This window comes from Condylura cristata, unplaced genomic scaffold (genome assembly GCF_000260355.1).
Source record: "Condylura cristata isolate star-nosed mole 26May11 unplaced genomic scaffold, ConCri1.0 scaffold00004, whole genome shotgun sequence".
NCBI classification, from domain to species: domain Eukaryota; kingdom Metazoa; phylum Chordata; class Mammalia; order Eulipotyphla; family Talpidae; genus Condylura; species Condylura cristata.
Genome location: NW_004567105.1, coordinates 40,708,011 through 40,731,225, shown reverse-complemented (window position 1 = coordinate 40,731,225; position 23,215 = coordinate 40,708,011). Strand labels below are relative to the sequence as shown.

The window sequence follows — 23,215 nt, the reverse complement described above, 5'->3', positions numbered from 1 at the left end:
GTCAGTCCATGGAAGGGCCCAAGGGGAGGTGGGTCGGGTTGAAAGCACTCCGCAGCTTGTCCCCAGCAGCCCCTATGGTGAGCAGTAGTGCTCCCCCACCCAACCCGAGCAGGGCGACTCTGTTCCAGTCCTGTCTGTCCCCGGGGAGTTGGCGTCGGGGCGGGACTCAGGGCGGCCACCTCTGAGGAGGCCCATTCAGAGGGCGGCAGGAGAGCTGGGTCGAGAAAGGAATCCGGGATTGCTGGGCGGCCTCTGGCTGTCGCGGGCGGGCGTCCTGCCCAGTCAGTGCCTCCAGACGCGTGGCCCCGCCTCACTCCACTTTGCTTCCTTTCCATTTCTTTCCCTGTTTTTTCTTTTTCCTCCATTTCAACTCTTGCAAATGACCAGCGGAAACTCACCAGAGCTTAGATTCAGCCCCAGGCTCAGCATCACCAAAGGAATAAGCACTGAGCTCAGGGAAGGGTCAGTAACCCCTGGAAGGACACCCCCAGCCAGCTCAGACAAGCCTTCTGCGCCTCAAGTAACATCTCTCCCAAAACAGGACACCTCCCTCGGATCTGATAAGCAGAGGAGAGAATCTCTAGCAACCCTCAGAGTCCCTAGTCAGATCTACCTGCTGCCTGGCCACCAGGGTCTACACTTCATTCCTTTTCCTGGGACAGGAGCATCGAAACTCACCTGGCCCCGGACAGCAAACCCAAGGCCCCTCACTCCATTCTTCTGCCCAGGAAGCACATGAGAACTTTCTACTGCAAATCCAACCCTGTCCCTGCCCCTCCATTCCTGCGGGTTTTCTTCCTGGCTGCAGTCCCCTGACACCCTGCCCAGACCTACTCGGCAGTCTCATCTCCAGCTGCTCAGTCCTCAATGCCCAGTGTGCAGTCTACTTAACCAATCTAAATACACTGTATTCCTTCCTCCCTCTTCTCAGCTCCTGTTCTTCCCCCTGACTGGAAGGTCAGCACTTCTCTCTTCCAGACAACCAGCGAAGAGCTATGGATTCTTCAAAGCCCATTTCAGATGACCCCATATTTTTATAGGACAGTAGCTCCCTCAGTCAGGCTAACATGTGCTCTCTCCCTCGTAGCCTGACATGGGATTGGAACAGGCCAGCAGTGCAGAGCAGTGGGGCTTTGCCATGTGTGTGGCCTTGGAGACTGAAGCCTTACTAGGTTGACACCCGCAAAGTGAAGCTAGGGGTGGGCGCTCACCCCTTGCCCCTCCTGCCTTATGAATGTGGCATATCCCACTCACCATCAGACCCCAGCACTGGCATCCCTTCCTGTAGCATCCTCTCTGGAAGAAACAGAACTGCATCCCATGGGAACCAGGCGTGTATACACAAAGCCAGCTTGCTGTTGACCACAGTGCAGACACCCGCCTGCCCAGCTCCCCACAGGACCCCCTCATCCACCTGGTGAAAGCTGACAAGTGCAAGGCCCTCACAGGAGAGAGGCATGGCTGGAACCCTCGAGGCCACTTCTCTCAGTTACAGACCAGGAAAATCCCAGCTCTCTGCCCCAAATGTCTGAGCAGGATATTTCCTCCAGGTTGTTTATGTGCCTGAGGGTAGCAGCTCCAACAGAGAATCTGCCGGAAATGCCTGACCACAGTCACTGGCGGGTGGATGACCTTTCCCATGGTCCATCTCTCCCTGACAGAGAGGAAGGGGCTGTCCAGCCACAGGCCCAGGAAGGCCTAGGGTGGGTCCTTCCCTTTGTACTGAGAGCTCCTGGGCCTGGTTGGTATGGAGCAGCTCACAGTGAATGGAGGGGCGGAAGGAAAACATGCGTTCCAAAATGCAATCCTGCACTGCAGTGTCCAGCCATTCCATGTCAGGACAACAGACACCTAAAAGCCTTCTAGAGATCTGCTTGTCTCTTCTCTTTTTTCTTCTGCTCAGCTAGAGCAACAGGGACTGAGGTAGTATGGTGGCAGTATTTCTGCAGATGAAGTCATATCAGAAAAAGTCGCCTACACCTGTGCTGTCCACACCTAGCCACTAGGACCTGTGTTGTGGGAGAAGGGAGCTCACACCTCCTGCTCTGGGGCTGGATCACCGCCTGACTCTCACAGACTCAGGAATCAAGCACAGACAGCTTACTCACTGTCACCAGTGCCAAGCCTGTCAGCACACACACACACTCTTGTGCTAGGGCTCCTTCCCATGAGGCCGTTCCTGAGTCAATCATCTCTCTCCTTCTCATTAATTTTACTGTTATTAGAAAACAAAGCAAAACTGTTATCTAGAACCTTCTCTGTGCTGGATGCCAGAAACATAAATATTAGTAAAACACAGACAGCTTTTGAAGCCTTCTACCCAGGCTGCCCCTCCCCCACCCACAGCTGCGTTGTGGGATCTGTGGGTAGATTCCGGAGCCCATACCCATATCTCGTTTTACACAGGAGACTGACCCACCCAATTCAATCCCAGGACAGTGCACAATTTTGATAGACAATGAAGTTTCCAAAATGTTTTAGTGAGGAAGTGTACTTGGAATACAAAAACCCACACTACAGGAGAGACAGGCCTTTGGTATGTGATGGTGTATTTAAGTTGAAACCTACCTTCATTTCTAAGAGACTCTGCCCCACACCATCCACTCATGCACTATCATTACTTTTGCTTAAGTTCAAAAGCTATCTTAAGAAGATCTGTGGCTTGTGAAAGATGCAAAGTGGGGGGTAATGAAATAGCTGATAAATAAATTAAAAAAAAAACAGATTCCTCTAAATCCAAAGCACACAAACAAAAGATGGCATTCATCATGGTCAGGAAATCCTTGGCTCCATGGGGACACTTCCAGGCCTGCCTGCTTGGTGGATGAGGTGTCAGTACACAATGGCACTATCTTGGCTTTTTTTGAACTTCATTCCACTTGTATGAATTAATGTTCTCATTTCAGCTGACTACTAACTACACAGTCACAGACTGCACACTCAGTCCATTATGGATGTTTGCTATTAAATCTGTTTTGATGCAGTCAACCTTTCTTTTTTTATTTTCTAATCTAGGGTGGGGCTGCAATCCTGGTTATTTGGGGTCACCATTAACTAGTATGGAATTTTCTGCACCCATCAGAGTAGAAAGCATAGCACTACTCTATATAAATGTGAATATCTCTACGAACACATATATACTTAAATATAAGCACACTATGTAAGCATATATACAAATGTAACTTGTTCTAGGTGCTACAAAATTCAAAGTCCTCCAAGTGTCTCTAAACATCACACATGTTCATTTTCAGTACATGCTTCTATTCCTATTGTAAACATTCTCAATACAAGTTCATACGATTTCAAAATAAAGCAAGTTGGATACAAGAAGGAAAAGGGAGGCCTGGTAAAAGCAATTTTTTTAATTTGTCAAGATTTGAGGAATAACAACTTTTGTTTTATACAAAAATAAAACATTTCCTCAAAGTTCTCTCTCACCAAATCTAAACCACTAGATTCTCTTTTTCTTCCTCTATCTAGCACATATCACCCATTTTTTCCTGTAAAATCAAATTCCCAAGAGGGGAATCCCCAGCGCACTGACACTCCCTGCACCAGCTTTGACCAGGTTTGAACCCCAATTCCAGCCCCTGTCAGTCTCCAGGGCACAACTTTGGGTCAGCTGCAACTTCACCCACATCTGCAGGGTGCAGGATTCATGCTTGAAAACCAGAGTCTGGGGAAAGACTAATTCCTATGCTCCAGAACAACTGAACACAAATGACAATTTGCAAAATGTATCCAGGCATTTTCTTTTGAATAACTCATATTAAAACATTAATCCTTTTCCTGAAGCCAACGATCATTTGTAAAACCACCTTATGACAGCAATGTTCTGGAACCTGATACCTTGAGCTGGTGATGACCCCTAGACACTGTGAATACACAAAAAAAAACCCTCTGAATTGTTCACTTTAACAAGTTTAACTTTACGTGATTGGCTTTACCTCCATTAAAAAAAAAAAGTCTATTATAGATTAATTGGAAAGCTGAGCTATACCAGAAGCATGTTTTTAGTGAAATATTTTCTCCTGCTTTCTTTAACCAAATTAAAAAACAAAAGCAAACAAACAAAAAACAAAAACAAGGCTAAGATCAAGTAAGAAACAACAGAAAAATTACACTTTAAACTTTATGACTTTCTCTATTTTGCCTTATAAAGATTAAGATTAATTGACCCGGGCCATCCCTGGTGGCACAGGGGTTAAAGTTCAGCACCATGAAGATCTCTTCAGCCACTGCAGCATGAGTTCAATCCCCAGCCGGTGAGCTGACCCACATGGCGCAGTATATGAACAAGATCTGCCTGTTCTGCTCCCTATTCTGTCTCTGGTGAATCTTCTCACCCCTTGAATCTCTGGCCTGTACGCCAGCCTTTGTGTGCATGAATAAATAAATCTTTTATTAAAAAAAATTAACTGACCCTTTGTAATCAAACTCTCAAAAGTAGTTTTGATTTCAAGAACACTTCCCTCTGAGGGTCACACTTGGAATTTCTGAAAAAGCTGAGAACAGCATCTAAGTACACATATTTCAGGAAGTCAGGTGTACACGTAATAAAGACCAATAAGCTGCTTTTGGAGCTTGTGCAGAAGTCTGGGGGATAAAACCCAATGGGTCCGGTCCTCCTGAGCTCGTGGTTACCTCCAGGGGGACCTCACAGGAACCCTATCACTCAGTATAACTGCTGCTAACCTACTACCTGTCCCTAACCCTTGAGGTTACCGCCACCTTTTTTGCATAACAGCAAACTCCCTGGACAAGTAAACAGTCTTGGAGTTAACAGTGTTAGTTACACAAATAAATACTCAAACCTCCCTCACTTTCCTGGAAGGGGGCCTGACTTCCAACAGAGGAGCCTAGGCACATAGCATAACAGAGGCTGTGTCTGGTTACTCGGGAGGCTGTACCTGGACTTTGTCCACCCTCCACCTCCCCACACACATACAGCCCACCCCACACTCTAATCTACTCCCGACAGTCACATGTATCAGTGGTTTTCCTCAATTTATAATACAGTCGCTTTGTTTTGCTGCTTCTGTTTCACAAATAGAAGGGTGCCTACTTTTGCTAAAGATGTATAGGGTCTGGGCCAAGACGGCGTGTTTTCCTTCAATCTTTATAAACACATGCAGGAGGAATCATTCCTTCTATTCTATACCCACTTAGGGCTGTACCCCAGTTCTGTGTACATAAATAAATAAATCTTAAAAAAAAAAAAAAAAAAAAGGATGTCATGGGAAGGGGATAGCGAGCCTCATTTAAGTTTGGTTAACCAGGGAGATTGGCAACAGGACAGGCCCACCTTATCTGGTCTTACCTAAAAATGTCACTGTGGCGCACCTTACCAAAGCATGTGTTACTTGCTATGACACTGAAAGTTCTTTGGGAACTAAGAACTTTGGAGCTAAGATGTGTGTGTACCCACAACTTGACAGGAGAAGACACTGTCATTGAGAGGTGCCCCTAGACACCACCCTGGGCCATTTTAGGACATGTCACTCCAACTGTTAGTCCCTGGAAAGCCTTTCCACATTATTTGGATGCTGAAGTGCAGAAAGCTTCACTTCGTCACTTTAAACTGTTCTTCATAACATATTAGCTAAACACCAGACTGACAGAAAAAAGGGGGAGAATTGCTACCGGTTGTGGTAGAGAAATTTGGGACAAGGGGAGGAGCCGATGTGTAGAATTTGCCAAACAATGTTCTGTAAATATTCCTCCCATCACAAATGTCAAACAATCCATGTGATGTCAATAGGCCCCCCAACTCCTCAAGCCTTAGTCACTGGTTCCCAGGTCCCCACAAGCCCTAGCAAGCCTCAAACTTGGCATTTGTTCACAATATTCCAAAAGGCTGCTCAAATTCACCCATCTGGTAATAAATCTGAAAACACTTCTGGCCTGCCTGTCAAAAAAAAAGCTCTGCATGTTTACTGGAAAGAGACTTATTTCTGGTCAGGAATGGATGCAAGGGGCCTGTGGCTGGGGTGGGCAGGATATCTTAGTTCCCAAAGAACTTTCAGTGTCACAGCAAGTACCACATGCTTTGGTAAGGTGCGCCACAGTGACATTTTTAGGTAAGACCAGATAAGGTGGGCCTGTCCTGTTGCCAATCTCCCTGGTTAACCAAACTTAAATGAGGCTCCCCATCCCCTTCCCATGACATCTTTCTTTTTTTTTAAGATTTATTTATTTATGCATACAGAACTGGGGTACAGCCCAGAGGTGCAAGAGTGATGAGAAGATTCACCAATGACAGAATGGGGAGCAGAACAGGCAGATCTATCAAGTACACTGCTGAGGGAAGAGGCAGGCAAGACGGGAGTGGTCTGCTGCACCATGTGAGTCACCTCAGGGGCTGGGGACAGAACTTGCACTGAAGCGGCTGTGGCTAGCTTGCAGTGCTGCATCTTAACCCATTGCACCACCAGAGAGGGACCCCCCCATGACATGTTGACATGGACATTCTGTGTCCATCCTTGTAAGACCCGCTACTAGCAAGGGTACCTGATCAAGTTCCTCATCCCTCCCACAATGTCAAATTGCTCTAGCTGTCCTTGTCGCCAGCAAGGACCACATTGGCCTGGCCTTCTCCTCTTAGTCATTCTCCACCCACCAACCCTGCCATTCTGTATCTCAGCTGTAAATTTCCAGTTTTCTGGAACTGCACTGAGAACTGAGTTCACCCCTATTGCAATAGTACCAAATAAAATTTACTACCTTTAACTAGACCCTTTGACAGCTAACTCATGGGTTGTATGGGAAATAACCTGATACAAGCTAAGTTCTACATGAAACGATATACCCAAGAATGCTATATAGTATAAATGTACAGCAACTTAAAAAAGCCAAAAACTAAAACATAATGGAGCTGATAAAAATAGCAGCAAAATCAGAGTCAGTTATCATGTCCCAAATCCATTTTACCTCCCACAACTGTACTCTCCTTTTTCCACCTCTTCTAAAACCATTTTGTTCCAACCTATTCTCCTTCTCTATCTCCCCAACCCCATCCCAGGCTCCCACACTGTTCCGCATAAGCAGGCAGAGCAATGTGCAAAACTGGAGATGTGGGTTGAGCAGGCACCACTCCATCCCAAGCCTTCTTATGACACTGCCTCGCTCACAGATGCCACACCACCGCCTTCTATGGCTGCAGAGAAGAGCTGACGCTTCCCCATGCCTCACCTGACACCATCATGCCCTCACTCATCACAGCGTACCAGATGGTCCCCAGGAAAAGGGGAGGTTCCAGGTTCCCTGCCCCACCCAGAGGAGGAAGCAGCTGAGCAGGGAAGAGAAGAATCTTGAGAGGAGGCTGAGGAGGAAGGAAGCAGGATGGAAAGCCGGAAGGAGACCTGAGGGAGCCACATGGAGCAGAGTCATATGAAGAAGAGGCTCTTATTTCTTGATCCTGGACTGAATGAAACAGATGTGAGTGAGAGACCCGTGGAGAGATTAACTATGGAAGTGTTTATCTTGATTTTGATTTTGCCCTCTACCTCCCTTCCTCATCTGGCTATTTCTGACCCTTTTCTATGGGTCCCCACCAGAAGGTGCTTCAGTTTTGTGTTGGGCTTTGGGTCAATCCCTTTTGGGTGAACTTTTACCCATGAGGGGATGGGTAACTTTGGATGTTTGATTGAAGAAGTATATTCTTTGACTTTACTGTATTGGACACTGATTGTATTAAAGTTCCTTTCCATTAAAGGTCTTAGATGTTTTGTCTTGATTTGGCAAATGGCAGAAACTATTTAGAGCAGGCAGGTTTGGGGGTTCTGGGGTCCACCTCTCCCTGTCCTTTAACAACAGCACTCAGTGAGTGCAAGCTCAATATATACATGTGAATTGCACCAAGTTATTCAAAACCAAGTTTTCCTATATTTTGTGTTTTAAGAATTCATTATAGAATTTCCAAACAAGGCCCTCCCTGGTGGCTCAGCAGGTTAAAGCACAGCACTGACAAGCTAAAGCCACTTCCACATGAGTTCGATTCCCGCCTGCCCCGGAGGTGTCCACATGGCGTGGCAGATCTCTCCTGACCTGCCCACTGCTCCCCTAAGCAGTATACTTTGTCAATCTGTCAGTTCTGCTCCCCACTCTGTCTCTGGTGAAGCCTCTCACCGCCCTTGAGTCTCTGGCCAGTACCCCAGTTCTGTATGTATAAATAAATAAATCTTAAAAAAAAAAAAAAAAAAAAAAAACTTCCAAACAAGTATGAAAGGAGGCGGAACAGTATGACCAACTCCATGTAGACTTCACTCAGATTCAACTACTGTCAACTCATAGTCAATATTTCTCTAACTATACTCACATCATTTCTCCCTGTAGGACTGAAGTTAAACTTTTTTTTTTTAAAGATTTATTTGTGCATACAGAACTGGGGTACAGGCCAGAGGTGCAAGGGTGGCGAGAGGATTCACCAGAGACAGAGCAGGCAGATCAACAAAGCACACTGCTGAGGGGAGCAGTGGGCGGGTCAGGAGAGATTTGCTGCACCATGTGGGTCACCTCCAAGGCTGGGGATCGAACTCATACTGCAGTGGCTTTAGCTTCTTAGTGTTGTGCTTTAACCCGCTGCACCACCAACTTCAGGGAGTGCCCTGAAGTTAAACTTTTAACTGTAACATCACTACTGAGTCACATGGGGTTGCAAGGAATTGCAGAGATCTCCTGAAGATGCCTTTCAGTTTCTCCCTAAGGTAACAACTTACAGAGCTATAGCAGGATACTGACACGACAATCCAGACACAGAGCATTCCATCTCACAGAGGATCCCTCACACAGCTCTGTGTCTCTCTACCCACTTCCCTTCCACTCATTCCCTCCTAATCCTAGATGACACTAACATGTGCTCATTTCAATGATTTTTCCACTTAAAAGAATGTTATTTAAAGGGAGCCAGGCTATGTAAACCGGAGGGAATGACTTGTGCTCAAGATTCATCATGTTGTTGCAAGTATCAATAGTTACTCTTTTTCATTTTTGAGCAGAACTCCTTGGTGTTGAAAAGACCTAGTTTAACCATCCACCTGCTGAGTAGGGTGGGGTTATTAGAAATAAAACTGCTGTGAATGTGTGTAGAGCTTCTTGTATGACCATAAGTCTATTTTTCTTGGATAAAAACACAGGAGTATATACTTTCTGAGTCATGTATGGTTATTAGTTTTTAAAGAAACAGCCAAATTGTTTCCCAGAGAAGCTATATCATGTTACATTTTTAACTCTCAATGAACGAGAGTTCTAATTTCTCTGTATCCTCAGCAGCATTTAGCATTTACTTGTTTTATTTTACTCTTTCTGATGGGTATGTAGTTATATATTAATGTGGTTTAAATGTGCATCTCCTAATGGCCAGCGATGCCAAACACCTTTGAATGCCTTTATTTGCCATCTGTGTCTTCTTTCATGAAATGGCTCTTCATGCCTTTTGCCCGTTTTCTAATTGGATTGTCTGCTTCTTTATTACTGAGCCTTCAGAATACAAATATTTTCACCCAGTCTGTCGTTTGTTTTATTCTCTTAGGGCCCTTTCTATAACAGAAGTTGTCCATATCAATGAAGTTAATTTATTAATTTTGTTTTTGGTGCTAATCTAAGAATTCTTGCCTAGTATGAATTTCAAAGGTTTTCTACTTTTTTTTTTCCTGTAGGTTTTACAGCTTTACATTTAAGTTTGTAAATATAAAGTGAACACTTTGGTTGATGTCCATTTTGTTGTTGTTGAAAGGTCTTTAACTGACTTACTTTTGCGACTTTAAAGGTTGGTCGGTCACAATGGATCTGGGCACTCTATTCTATTCCATTGGTCTCTGTGTTTATCCTTTCACCAAAGCCACAGTAGTGATTACTAAAGCTGGATAGTAAGTCTGCAAATTAGGTGAAATCCTTCCTCTCATTTTATTCATTTTCAAAATCACTCTATTATAGTTACCTTTGCCTTAGTTGAATTACTTTTCTCTAGCTATCTTGGAGGGATTGTGATGGGATCTCTGTTATTTGGGAGTCCATATCAATTTGGGAGGGAATGACAGCTTTACTTGGTTGAATTTTTAAGCCTATGAACATCTACTATGTTTGATTTTATTCAACAACATTGTATAGTTTTCAGCATACCAAGTCCTGTACATGTTTTGATACTCTTAAGTATTTCATTGTTAAACCTATTATAAAAAGTACCTTTTTAAACTAAGGTTCCTACATGTTCATTGCTAGTATATACAAGTACAATAAACTTTTTATGTGGGTATCTTATATTTTAGATTCAACAACCTTGCTGAATTCACTTATTTATTATGGGAGTATTTTATAGATTCTTTGCCATTTCCTATGTAAACAATCATACTATCTTGTCTTTGTTTGCTTTTGTTATCAGAGATATACAACTTTAAATATCAAATTGAGATGTATTCCCTTCTCTTCAGTTTTCTGGAAGATACTGTATAGAACTGGAGTTAATTCTACTTTAAGCATTTATGAGGATCCTCAGTGAAAACATCTAAACCTGGTGATTACTTGTTGGGAGTTTGTAAATGACTAATTCAATTTCCTTAATAACCACAGCTATTCAGATTGTCTATTCGAGTGACTTGTCAATTTATGCTTCTATGTGTGTAGTGCTTATGGTGGTTCTTCCTGCCCTGTGCTCCTGTAAGGTCTTCAACAATAGCCTTTGTTCTTGTTATTAGTCTTTGTGTCTTCCCTCTTTTTTGTCTGTGTTGCTATAGGTTTGAAAAATTTAATTTTTTCAAAGAACCAATTCCTTCCTTCATTTATTTTCCCTATTATTTCTGTCTTTACAATTTCATTGATTCCTGCTCATATTTTCAATATTTCCTTCCTATACCTACTTAGAGCTTACACAGCTCTTCTTTAGTATACAGAGACAGGGACTTAAAGTACTCATTTCAAACTTATTTCTCCCCTTTTTGACTGCATGCATTTCCTGTTACAAATGTCCCGCTCATCACTGCTTTAGTTTTGGTCCATAAACTTAAATGTGTCTTCCTGTTTTATTCAGTTCAGTTTTTCTTTGATCCATGGTTTATTTACAAGGGTGTTGTTTGATTTCCAGGCATTTAGAGATTTTCTGGTCTCTCTGTTACTGATTTCTAGCTTAATTCATGGTTGGAAAACACTGTATATATTAATTCTTTTAATCTGTTGGAATTTGTTTTATGACTCAGGAGGTGGTATCCTCAGGTGCCTGGATCCGATGGTCTAGGGCCAGGTCTGCCTTCCTGTCTGCACCTTCATGCATTTGCTTTAAACACAGCGTGCACGATTTTTATTTGTTCAGGGCAGAAGCAATGGGAGAAGCATTCCTACCTCATTTTCCAGGAAGGTATCACTCTCCTAACAGTAATTTAAAGCAAATACTCTCATTTATATGTAGATTTAGATACCTGCCCCAAACAGTGCAGTCGTGAATGATGGATTTTTGTCTATATTTGCAGGTAAGGAAACAGAGGGTCAGTGAGTCATCTACCTTTACAAGTCATATTTATTCCACAACTGCACGAAAACCCAGGTCCTCTGAGACTTCCACATTCTTTTTCAGTATTGCTATTATGCCACAACCAGTTGAAAAACCAGTCTTGTCTAATCTAACATTTGAACAAAGAGAAAATAGCTTGCAGTAAGACTGACTGTGTCAATTTCCTTATCTGTGACTAGGTCACAGTCAGAGTTATCAGTGGGCCCTCCCTGGTGGCGCAGCAAGTTAAAGCACAGCACTAAGAAGCGTAAGCCACTTCCGCATGAGTTCAATTCCCACCTGCCCTGGAGGAGAGGCACATGGCGTGGCAGACCTCTCCTGACCCGCCCGCTGCTCCCCTCAGCAGTGTACTTCGTCGATCTGCCTGTTCTGTTCCCCACTCTGTCTCTGGTGAAGCCTCTCACTGCCCCTGAGCCTCTGGCCTGTACCCCAGCTCTGTATGCACAAAATAAATAAATCTTTAAAAAAAAAAAAAAAGAGTTGTCAGTAATGTGAGTGCAAGAGCAAAGAAATCATACAAGAAAGAACATGGGGCATATGTAGTCTGTAAACATGAGCCACCTCATCATCTCAGAGTCTCCAAGGGCCCGGTCATCCCATCTGACTCTGCAGAGCTGCAATATACATTGTGATTTATGATAAGAAAGACATATTTGATCTTAGTCCCGATTTCCAGTTCCTAAAGTCTTTGGGATTTCCTAAGAGATGACAGCCAAAGCTGTCTTTTGCTATGTTAATTAGGTGACCTTTTGAAAGCTCAAAGGATGGGGCTGATTGCCAGTGGAAGTAACCATGGGGCTAGAGGGTTAAGCTTCCAATCAATCCCATCCCTACTAGACCTACGGAAAGGGATGAGGGGAAGTTGCTCAATGGTCAATGTTCAACAATTTAATCAACCATGCCTATATAGTGAAACCTCCCTAGAAATCCCCAAAGGGCAGAATTCACAGTGCTTCCAGGTTGGTGGACTCATGGAGATTTGAGGAGTGAAGTGCTTAGTGAGGCCATGGAAACTCCAGAAGGAACCCAGAACAATGCCTGATGTCCTAATGTATAGCCTTTTCTAATCAACTGGTGATCTAATAAGGAAAATGTTTGTCTGACTTCTACGAGCAGCTTTGGCAAATTAACTGAACTGAGGAAGGGCTTGTTGGCATTTCCAGGCCTGTAAGTGGCATTTTCAAAGTACAGGCAAAAGCCTGGACTTGACATTCACATATGAAGTGGAGAGCAGTTCTGTGGGATGGAGCCCTTCACCTCTCAAATCCAACACTATTTCCAGGTAGTGTCAGCATGAAATTAAATTGCAAGACACCCAGGTGGTGGTAGAGAATCATCTGCTTCGAATGTGAGAAAACTCTCATGCACTCTGCAGTGAAATTGGTCCCAGAGCCCTTGAGAGCATAGTTTTCCGAGTCAGATAAGGTGGAATAGCTCCGGCTTAACATGTATGCTTTTTATACTCACGATCAAAGTCCTCCTTCTTCTAAATATGTACTTATACACAGAAGGTACCTCTGACTGCCCTGAAGCCCAGGACGTGCCAGGTGTGAGGATCCGACTGCCAAGCTCGAGCCTGCTCATATGCACTCACCAGCCCACATCTGCCCTCGCCCACACACTCCGGCTACAGCAGTCAGGTTGGCAAGTCCCTGTACATCAGTGAATCCCAGACCGTTACCAAGTTCAGGAGCGGTTTTCCTCCTTTCTTATTCCTTCTAAGCTCCACCTAGTGACCCTAAAAGCCTACAGCAAGCTGCAAGGGAGTGTACAGTTTTTGTTGTTCATTTTTGTCTTGGTTTATCGCCCTTCCTCACTACACCAGGTTATTCCAAATAATCTGTCCTTGGTGCTGTGGGACCTGACTGGATTCCCAGTCAGGAATCCGACTGGCTGGGTGCCAGTCGGAACCCACTGACTACATTCACATAAGCCTTCACGTGCTGTGGGCCAGGGAGTAGGGGGCACTGTGGGGATGGAGGCAGGTCCCTGTTCTAGCTTCCATCTAAATTATTAAAATGTACAAGAACAAACACATGGCCCTACTTAGCGTCTGTGTATTAAACCCACACTGGAACAAGCAATTGTTATAGTATGAAGTGTATAAACAGGATATATACTATAAAGTACACAATGTACAAACAGAAATGAAACAACACTGCCCAGTTTTACTTAACCTGCATTCCAGTCATACCTGCTAAGTAAGTACTTCAGCTGCTATGCTATGGTCTGTGTACAAAGAAAGGTGTTTATGATCCTGACACCATAACAGAAACCCCGTTCCAGGGTTGACATGCAGATCTGGCTGTGTCTGGAGAGAGCGGGGAAATGGAGCTAACTGTTATTACTGCAACTACTCTTGAGCAAAAGGCAGGATAACTACAATTTAGTGCTAATGTCCCATTCCCTAACATGTGCATCCTCACTTGCCTTCACCAAGGTAGAAATACACCTGCATAAAGAATCTACAATGACAAAGAAGAGCAACTTTAAAATGTAAGCAGAGCCTGAGTTAGGGGTCCTCTCCAGCTGCCTGGGGTCACAGTCCTGGCCTGGGGCTTTCAAAGCACTGAGGTTTTCAGTTGCCAAGAGCACCATGACCCTTTCCAGAAGTGTTTGTCTCGGGGGACATTGCAACAGCGCCTGTCAGGACACAACGGAGCCCACAGCATTCTGCTAACCCCCACCCCGCCCCCACCCCCACCCCCACCCCCACACCTGCCCTGTGGGCTGCACAGCACATTCCACACCTCTCCCCAAGACCCACGCTCTCTCTCGAAGCTGCTGAGGTGAGACACACATGGAAACATTTCTACATGAGAGGATGCATAGTTGAATGGTGATCGCGCAGAGCAGTGGTCTTACCGTGACCTCCTTTGTACAGACCACCGGCACTGCCCATCGGCGTCCCAGGTGTGCTGAACAGAGAATACTGCGAGGGCGCTGTCACTGCAAAAGAGGCAAAGTCAGGCTCTGTGGCCAGTTCTCTCCTGAAGGAATGAATCTGTACTGGGCAAGTTTTGTTTCTTTCTTACCATATGGTGTCTCTGGAGACACAGGAAACACTGGTGTGGGTGACACAGGCTCACTGCTGCTTTTGACTGCAGAGAAAATCCTGCCATCAAGGAGACTAAGGTCTGAGGGATACGTGGCGATCACCACCTGAAATAGACACAAGGAAGCCAGGTAAGGGCCACCTCCAGGCAGAGGGGTCTTTGGCCATGCCGCTGAGCTGCCCTCATCTGAGTGGGAAGCAGGGGGTCAAGTTCTGAATCCAAGGCACAGAACCAGGCCCACCTCTCCCAACCATGAAAAGAAGGAAAAGCCCCAATAGCAAAGGGACAAGAAAAATTCATATTGTCACTGTTACTACAACAGCACATTGCTAACAGGTAGAATTGGCAGGGAGATTAATTACGTGGGGAAAGTGAGTATTACATTATGTGTGAAAAAAGAAGATAAAACCATTTTTATCTATTGTATATTCATAGATACACTGAAAATTAAACCTATGGATACAGCATAAAGACCGGAAGGGGTTACCTCAAATTTAACACTAGCTTTGTTTATGTATTAAAACTTCATGTGATTTTTTTTCTTGTGTACTCTGGATATCAACTTTAATGCCTTCAGAATAAATAAAATCCTGGTTTGAAAGGTTCCTGGTTTTGGAGCATGCTGGCTTATCTTCAATTCTGATTGAAAGCCTTAACTAACTAAGCCTCTAGACGAGGCTCTATGATCCCACTGCAACCCAGCTGACTCCCATCCTCCTGCTTCCCCTCCCAGGGGCCTCCGAAGGTCTGGGTGGAAGTGGGGCCCTCGGAAATGGCTGCCAGCAAGTCTGTCTGCTCTTGGCAGCAGAGTCCACTCATGGATCCTTGAGATCTCTCACCCTGGAAACCCACCAGCGGCATGATGCCGACTTGGTTCCCATTCTGCGCACAGGCTCAGATAACTCAAAAGAGGTGGCAACATCTGTAGCTATCTCAGGAGACTGGGACCCTCGCCTGGCCCCCAGACCACACCACCTGTGCCTCAAGGACCGTGTCTGAAAGATGGGCAGGGAGCCGGGAGGGAGGTGGGGCTGCTGTGGGCATGACTTAAGGGACCAGACTGGACATCACCCTTGCACATTCACTTTAAGACACCACATCGGGGGGGAATGGGCCTGGAGATATGGCTCAGGGCAACTCTCAGGGCTGGCGGGTACCTCTTTGGCATCTGTTGGAGACAGGAAAGGCCGGCTTGGAGTCTGGTCCACACTGGTGTTCTTCCCCCATCCATACTTGGAGAAGGCTGGCTGCTCCCCCGAATTGTCATACTGCCCAAGGCTCAGCTTTCGAAGTCTCCCTGCCAGAGGCTCATCACCCATGTTGCCTATTAGGAGACAAAGGAAATGCAGGCATTTTCAGAACAATGAAATGCGTGTGCCCTTCATTAAAACATTAGATCACTCATATTTTAAAGTTTCTCAAAGACCCTTTTATTTCAACACCATCACACTGATTACTCAGGAAAGTTACAGGAACTACTGCAAACAGACTTGCAACCCTGGGATCTTTCTGACTCACAGGGCTCCCTGGAAGCTCACAGCTCCCCACGGCCAGCCCAGTCCCACCATCACAAGCCTAGGGCCAGACAGCACATCCGACCAGCAGCCATCACACTGGGAAAGAACCCCTATGGATCTGTCCAAGGCAGCTGAGCAGGACCTGGGTGCTGGGCCCCATGCACCCCAGTCAAGCAGAACACTCCACGAGCTGCTCACCCCATCTACGGGGCTCCAAGCCCAGGGACTCCCTCATGTGAGAGCTGAAACTTGAGGAGGAAGTCAAGGCCAGCAGTCAGCATTCACCAGCCGTGTGCTCCTTTACACCAAGTGCCACGGGATTTCTTCTTCTTTTTAAAAAGATTTATTTATTTATGCATACAGAACTGGGGTACAGGCCAGAGGTGCAGGGGCGGTGAGGTTTCATGAGACAGAGTGGGAAGCACAGCAGGCAGATCGACAAAGGGAATCTGAGGGGAACAGCGGGTGGGTCAGGAGAGGTCACCGCGCCATGTGGATCACCTCTGGGGCTGGGGATCGAACCGGCTCTGAAGTGGCTGCAGCCAGCTTGCAGTGCTGTGTCCCAACCCATCACAATACCAGGCAGGGCCAGGATTTCTTATTGATACAGACCATTGCACCTCCACTCTCCAGGCAGCAGAGTAGGATTTGTTTCACGGAGGGAGAAGGCAGAGGAGTTTGAAATTGCAATCTGTCTGGATTTTAGCCCCTGTCCAGGGAATCTTATGACTGAACAGAATAGGAAAACTGCTGTAGTTTATTACACACCACTATTCCTACAGTGACAAACTCAACCTTGACCTAACAGGACTTCCCCTCTGGTTTAGATTTGAGCTCATATATGCAGTCCCTCAACTGTGACACTAAAAATGATGCTGCATTTGCAGGTGAGGCTTGAATTTTAGCCTGTGGCTCATCTTAGGGTGGGTCTGCTCCAAGTGAGTCCAGGGACAGTGAAATATATGCCATGCCAGCACTACCCAGCAGCCACAGCCCCTGACTTGTCCCACACCCCACGGGATCTTCGAGGAGCCACACACAATATGAAAGCTGTAAGTAAGGGGAGGGCAACGGGCAACCCAACAAAGCAGGACCCAGCTGGGTGTCAAGGCGCCTTGAGGAGCACACCTCCCGATGCTCCAGCTTCCCGATGGGATGGCCCACCCCTGGGTAAGGTCCATTTGGGTACAACCCTCCATGACACAAGGGATACTGTCTGCTCAGTGTCATGCTAACCTAGCACAAGAGCCAAGCCCGATACTTAGTGGGAGGTAACATCCAAGCACTCTTCCCCCATCCTGACACCCCACTTGACACCCCACTTCTTCCCCAACAGCCATCCTGCAGATCCAGCCTGTGTGCAGAAAGGAGAATGCATTCAGGTTTGGGATTTGGAGTCTCAATGTACCCCTCACCAGTGGTAGATCACATCCATTACCCCTGTTCCACTGCATGTAAAATAGCACACTGCGTCCCTCACCCTCCCAAAGTGAAGAGGAAATGAAACAAAGCTCTGACAGCCCCATCAATACAACCAACACAACCACATACAGAGGCAGAGACACCCCCATCCCGGGTGCTCCTCTCTCTCCTGCCTTGGGCTCCCCACCTTCCATGAGATGTGTGCTGCCTTTCAGGAGGGATCCTGCCTGTCCCCAACTGCCACAAAACTGTCCATTCACACGCACCTGCCACCAGGGAGCGAGCAAACATGGGTGGGAGGAGGATGCCCGTGACTGGGCATGGACATGGTGCTGTCACCTGGGCGAAGCAGAGTGCACCAGGACAAGGGACACAGAGGTGGACAGGCCATGGCGTCAACAGCAGAAAGGAGCGCCCCGTGAGCCTGACTCGCTGAGAAGTGGAACTCGCCTTCCTCCAAGCTGTGGGATGGCAGAGCATAACACCCAGAGAAACAGCCCCCCAAAGGTACCTCTCTCCCCCATAAAACTGAGCTGGGGGCTCAGCTGCTTTTTCACTGGCAAATGCAGCTACAACGAACAAGAAATCTGAGGGTCACCTTGCCTGTAAGCCTTCTGGAGATGGGATGTGCATAATCAAGGCTGGATAATCAATGTCTTGTCTCAGTTGACATGACACCACACCAACACACAGCACAGTGGAATGTCCCAGAGGGTGTGGAGGGTGTCAGTGGGTTTCCTTAGACCCTGTCTCTCTAGTTGGGGGGGGGGGTGACCTGGCGCAGATTTAAATGCACCATGACCTCAACCCTGACCCTTGACCTCTGAGCCAGCCCACTTCCTGCAGACAAAGGCCTCCTGCTGCCTCCTGCTGCCTTCCTGGCTGTCCTTTCCTCTTCCCCACTCTACCCGGGTGCTGCAAACCACAGGCTTTCGCTGCTTTCCAGCCAGGAGTAACGGCTCCAGCGAGCCACCTCCATCACAGTCACAGAGGCTATAGAAGTCGATCCAGAGCACAACCTAGGGTCACAGAGCCAGTACATCTGTGGTGATGCACACACCCTACACTAGCCCGATCTTTCTCCCACATAGGTGGCTTCGGTCTCAGCAGAGGGTCAGTCTTTAGCAACCCCTCCTTTACAGAAGCCTGGTCTCCTTTTTCCACCACTCCATACACCCAGGCCCACCTATCCAGGCTATAAAGGGAGGCAGAGACCCCCAGGTGTCCCCCTTAATAACACTCTCAAAGATCCATCTCCTTGTTTCAACAATTTCTTTTCATTCATAAAGTGGCTGGGACCAAAAACAAAGACAGAACAGACGTGAGCCTGAGTGCAGAGGGCCAGTGGGCAGTCAGGTGTCAGTTCAATCATGGTCAGCCCTGGAGTGCTTGGATTCATGGTGAAGGTGGGATCAGGTAATGTCTGCTCACTCTGTCATTCAGGTAACATGATCAGTTCAGGTGGCTAAGCTGGGAGCAGGACAAAGGTGGCCTTGGCCCTGCACACCCAGTCTACAGTGAATGTTATGTTACAGCAGCTGCTATGAGCAGCCCGGGTGAGGGTAAAGACAGGAAAACTCGCGGTGCTGAGTACTCCCAGTGCCCAGTGCTGAGTACTCGCAGTGCTCAGTACTCCTGGAGGGCACGTGGACACGATCAAGACCATGGGGTACACATCAAGGGTTTCTCCCGGGACTGAGTCCAGCCTGAATGGGGAGGCTGGCACTGCTAGTAACTCATCACTGAGATGACAGAGGTGTTAGTGGCTTTCTCAGATCTCTCATAGGTAAACTGTATTTAAAAAAAAAAAAAGCAGAAGGCAGAAGCTCCCACACAGACCTTTCCTGACCCGCCCACTGCTCCTTTCAGCAGTGTATTTCAGTACATCTGCCTGTTCTGCTCCCTACCTTGTCTCGGTTAATCCGCTCACCCACTCCCACACCTCTGTACCCCAGTTCTGTAAGCATAAATAAAGCTTTAAAAAAAAAAAAAGCTCCTTGCCCACTCTTTATCTTTACCTTTTCCTTAATACACTGAACCCCCATTATGCAAACTGACAGAGTGTACAATAACACCGTCACTGGCAACTTAGAACAAATTTGTATTTTCTCTGTACTTTGCTAGGGCAATTTTTGGTTGCTTTTTTGTTCTTTTTTAAGGAGGAAACCTTAGTAACTTAACGTAGGGTCATGGCATTCATTCTTCCCTGCTGAGGTCAACCCAGGACTAGCCCTGGGGCCAGTGCAAGGAGTCACAGCCCAGATCCCTGTCACATCAACGCCTTTCTGTTCTCCAAATCCTATAGCAGGCTGGCAAACAGGACTGCAGGAGGGTCACCGTGGGTCGGGCCTCTCCTGCCTCACTGAGCTTAGGGTCACCCTCCAGGTGATAGATACACACCCAAGTTTGAGACACAAATATAAACAGTGGTCTTCAATCATGGCAGCACATTAAAATCATGTTTAAAATCCGACACTCAGCTTCCCCCGACATGTGAAGTCACAACTTGCAGAATGAAGCATCTTTGAAATCTTCCCAGAGTTTCCAGCACAAAACAAAGCTGAGAACCACGACAGTTCTCAACCCTGGGTTCACACTGAGATAGACACATGGAGAAAGATTTTACCATCCCAGCTGCAACCCAGGCTGATTCAACTGGACCCTCTAGAATGGGAACCACATCTGTCACCCTCCCCAGTGATAGCACTGGGCAGTCAGGATGGCAATCTCCTGCTTAGGACACGGAAACCCATGTCCTCCCAGGACACGATCTCCGCCTGGCAAGTGCAGTGCCCTGGAACTATTTATCTTTATATGATCATATAGAATGAAGACCTGCATCACGCTGGCATGCACACAGTAGGTTCTGGAAACTCCCTTCCATTCCTAGGTTCAAAAAGAAACATCAAAGATAGTACCCATATCAGGCCTGACTTCAGCTTATTCAAATAAATGTATGTTCTAGATAGGATGGAAGAGTAGCAATAACTTAACAGTGAAAAACCCAAGTACTTTCCAGCTTAAGTGTTCTCAGAATGACTTAAGCAGCTTCCCCGCCCTTTCAAACTGAAATAGAGATTAGTTCAACAGCCCTTTCCCACTGCAGGTTTTGTGTGTGTGTGTGTGTGTTTAGGGAAATCGATTTAAATCCGGATTTCCGCCCTCCGGCCTCTAGACACTATGGCAGGCACCTGAGGCCTTGCATACCCCCTGAGTTGTAGGCACTTGGGTCTGAGAAACATGGGTGACTGGCACGCGCACCCATGATTACAACAGCTGGGCCCAGAGAGCATGGGGTGCACTTAGGTAAAGAGCAACCTGTGCCGAGAAGGTTTCCTCAACTTTGGCATGAGTAGAGGCATCACTCTGAGGTAAGACAGACAACACAGACTGAGAGGGAGAACCTGAGAGAACACCAGAAAGAAAGAAGTGAGAAAGTGCGACAGTGGAAGCACAGCGAGACTCCAGCTTCACCCTGCGGCTAGGGGGCTCAGCTGCTGTCTCCCTGCCAGCTGGTCTCTTCCATGATTCAGTAATAAAGGCCTCTAAAAAATATACTGAGGACTCCAACATCCTTTTTATCTGAAAGAATTGACAACAAGGGGGCCTCCCTGGTGGCACAGGGGTCAAAGACAGTGCTAGTCAAGCTCTCCACAGCCATTGCAGCACGAGCTCGATCCCCAGCTGGCCAGGGAGCTCACTCACATGGCACAGTAGACTTCTCCTGTGTGGCCTACTGCTCCCCTCAGCAGTGTACTTCATCAGTCATCCTGTTCTGCTCCCTACTCTGTCTCTGGTGAATCCTCTCACCCTGGCCCTGCACCTCTGGCCTACACCCCAGTTCTTGTATGTGTAAATAAATAAATAAATCTTTAAAAAAAAAAGAACTGACAATGAGCTTACCTACCCAGCATGGGATGGCTGCACAGCAATAAACACACACACACACACATTTCTATGTATACATGTACACACATACATATGGGTGTGTGTGCATATATATATATTTATATATTTTTTTTAAAAAAGAGTTGGGCAAAAATTGCCAGAACCCCTATCTGAGTGCGAGTGATGTGCCAAGCTTCAGCAGAGCAGCCATCAGCAGAGACTGGCCTCTCCACAAACACTTCATCTCTTAAGCAACCATGTCACTGACACATCTCAGGACAGTCACAATGCTGTCCACCTTAGGATCAGTTCAGTCATAGGCCTGACCGGTGAATGGGCTATGAGGAAAAAGTCAGCAGTGACCAGTAGACAGAAGCTGAGAGGACATGACCCCTATACCCTGTCCACTGAAGTGGTCTCTACCTCTCTCTCCTGAGGGAGAAGGGCTCTATCACTGATAGATTAGACCAAGAACAGTCCTCCCTGGCTGAGGGTGCCCCCGCCTGGTAGGGGTCTGTGCACAGCAGCGTCTTTCTACCAAGGCAGCTTCCAGAAACAAGCCACGGACACCCAAGGCGGGAGGATCTTCAAAGTGGACTTTGATACTTTGAGAGAAGGGGTGCGTCATCAAGTTCAAAAAGCTAAGCCTGTGGCCCAGCAGGTCAGTAACTGTGTCTATACCCCAAGAGACTGGAAACATCTAACAGCTACGTGTCCACATGTGCTCACAGCAGTGCAGCGCTCTTCACGGCCCATACCAAGGGCGAGAAACAAGGCAAACGTTCAGGTAAACACAAGGTGCCATCTTAGCGATGGAGGACTACTCGGTCTTTAGCAGGAATGAGGCACTGACACGTGCTAAAGGTAGGTGGGCCTGGGGAAACATTATGTTTAGTAAAAGAACCCAGGCAGGAGGTCATTTATCCTAATTCCATTTCTATGAAAGGGCAAATCTAGAGACAGCAAATTAAGAGTTATCAGCTGGGAGCAGGGAGGCATAGGAGTGTTACTGATGAGTACAGGGTTTTCTTTGAGGATTATGAGAAGTTTCCACAGATAGAGAGTAGTGACGGTACGGTTGTACTTTGTCAATGAATTGTACACATTGAAAAAGTGAAAGTGGTAAATACTATGTCAGGTACATTTTTTTCCACACACAAAAAAACCCCACAAACCTGGGGGGATGATTTCTGTTTTCTAAGGTGGCTTGCCCGAGAGGTTTTGCCTTGTAATGCACATTACTTAAATTTAAATGAGTTTCATTACTTCCGTTATCATCAGCATTAGGGTACTACATATTTTTTTAATACACAGTTTAGTTTATATTAGCTCTGACTTTGACTTCAAAACAACAAAGATGAATGAGAAAACAGATGCTTTAAAAACATAACTTTGGGCTTGAGAGGGTTAAGAAGCATCGGTGCAGGCCAGTCCAGAGGAGCCTTTCAGGAATGTCCCAGGGCCCTTCCAGGGTGACATATGGGCACCCGACTGCCAGTTTGTGAAGTGAGGGTCACTAGAGCAAATAGAACTGATTCATCAACTTTGAAACTTCAAATTGCATTTTATACAGTAAGAGAAAGTAATGACACTCAGTCTCCAGAAATGAACATGCATTCCTCATTCTATACTCTTTTCCAAGTCGGAAACACAGAGAACGCTCTGTAATCACAGTAAACAGACCCAGTTACTAAATACACACTTGCAAATGTATATGCATTGCTATTCAAGGCCCTAAAACATCAGCTGGAAGGTATACAGAGGGACATGGTCAGCCCAAGCCCTGGACAAGAACATCTTTTAGAGCTCTCCTACCACTCACCTCCAGGGGC

The 23,215-nt window shown here is 46.4% G+C and overlaps 1 protein-coding gene across 1 annotated transcript in view; it reads right to left on the bottom strand.

Annotated features, from left to right (window-relative positions):
* Positions 1-23,215, bottom strand: part of TNS3 (tensin 3) — a 129,274-nt gene that overhangs the window by 41,550 nt on the left and 64,509 nt on the right. The window contains exons 13-15 of the mRNA XM_012720398.1: positions 15,714-15,880; positions 14,536-14,662; positions 14,366-14,449 (exon numbers count right to left, since the gene is read on the bottom strand). Coding sequence (XP_012575852.1) covers positions 14,366-14,449; positions 14,536-14,662; positions 15,714-15,880 — 378 coding nt within the window. The remainder of the gene's footprint in view (positions 1-14,365; positions 14,450-14,535; positions 14,663-15,713; positions 15,881-23,215) is intronic.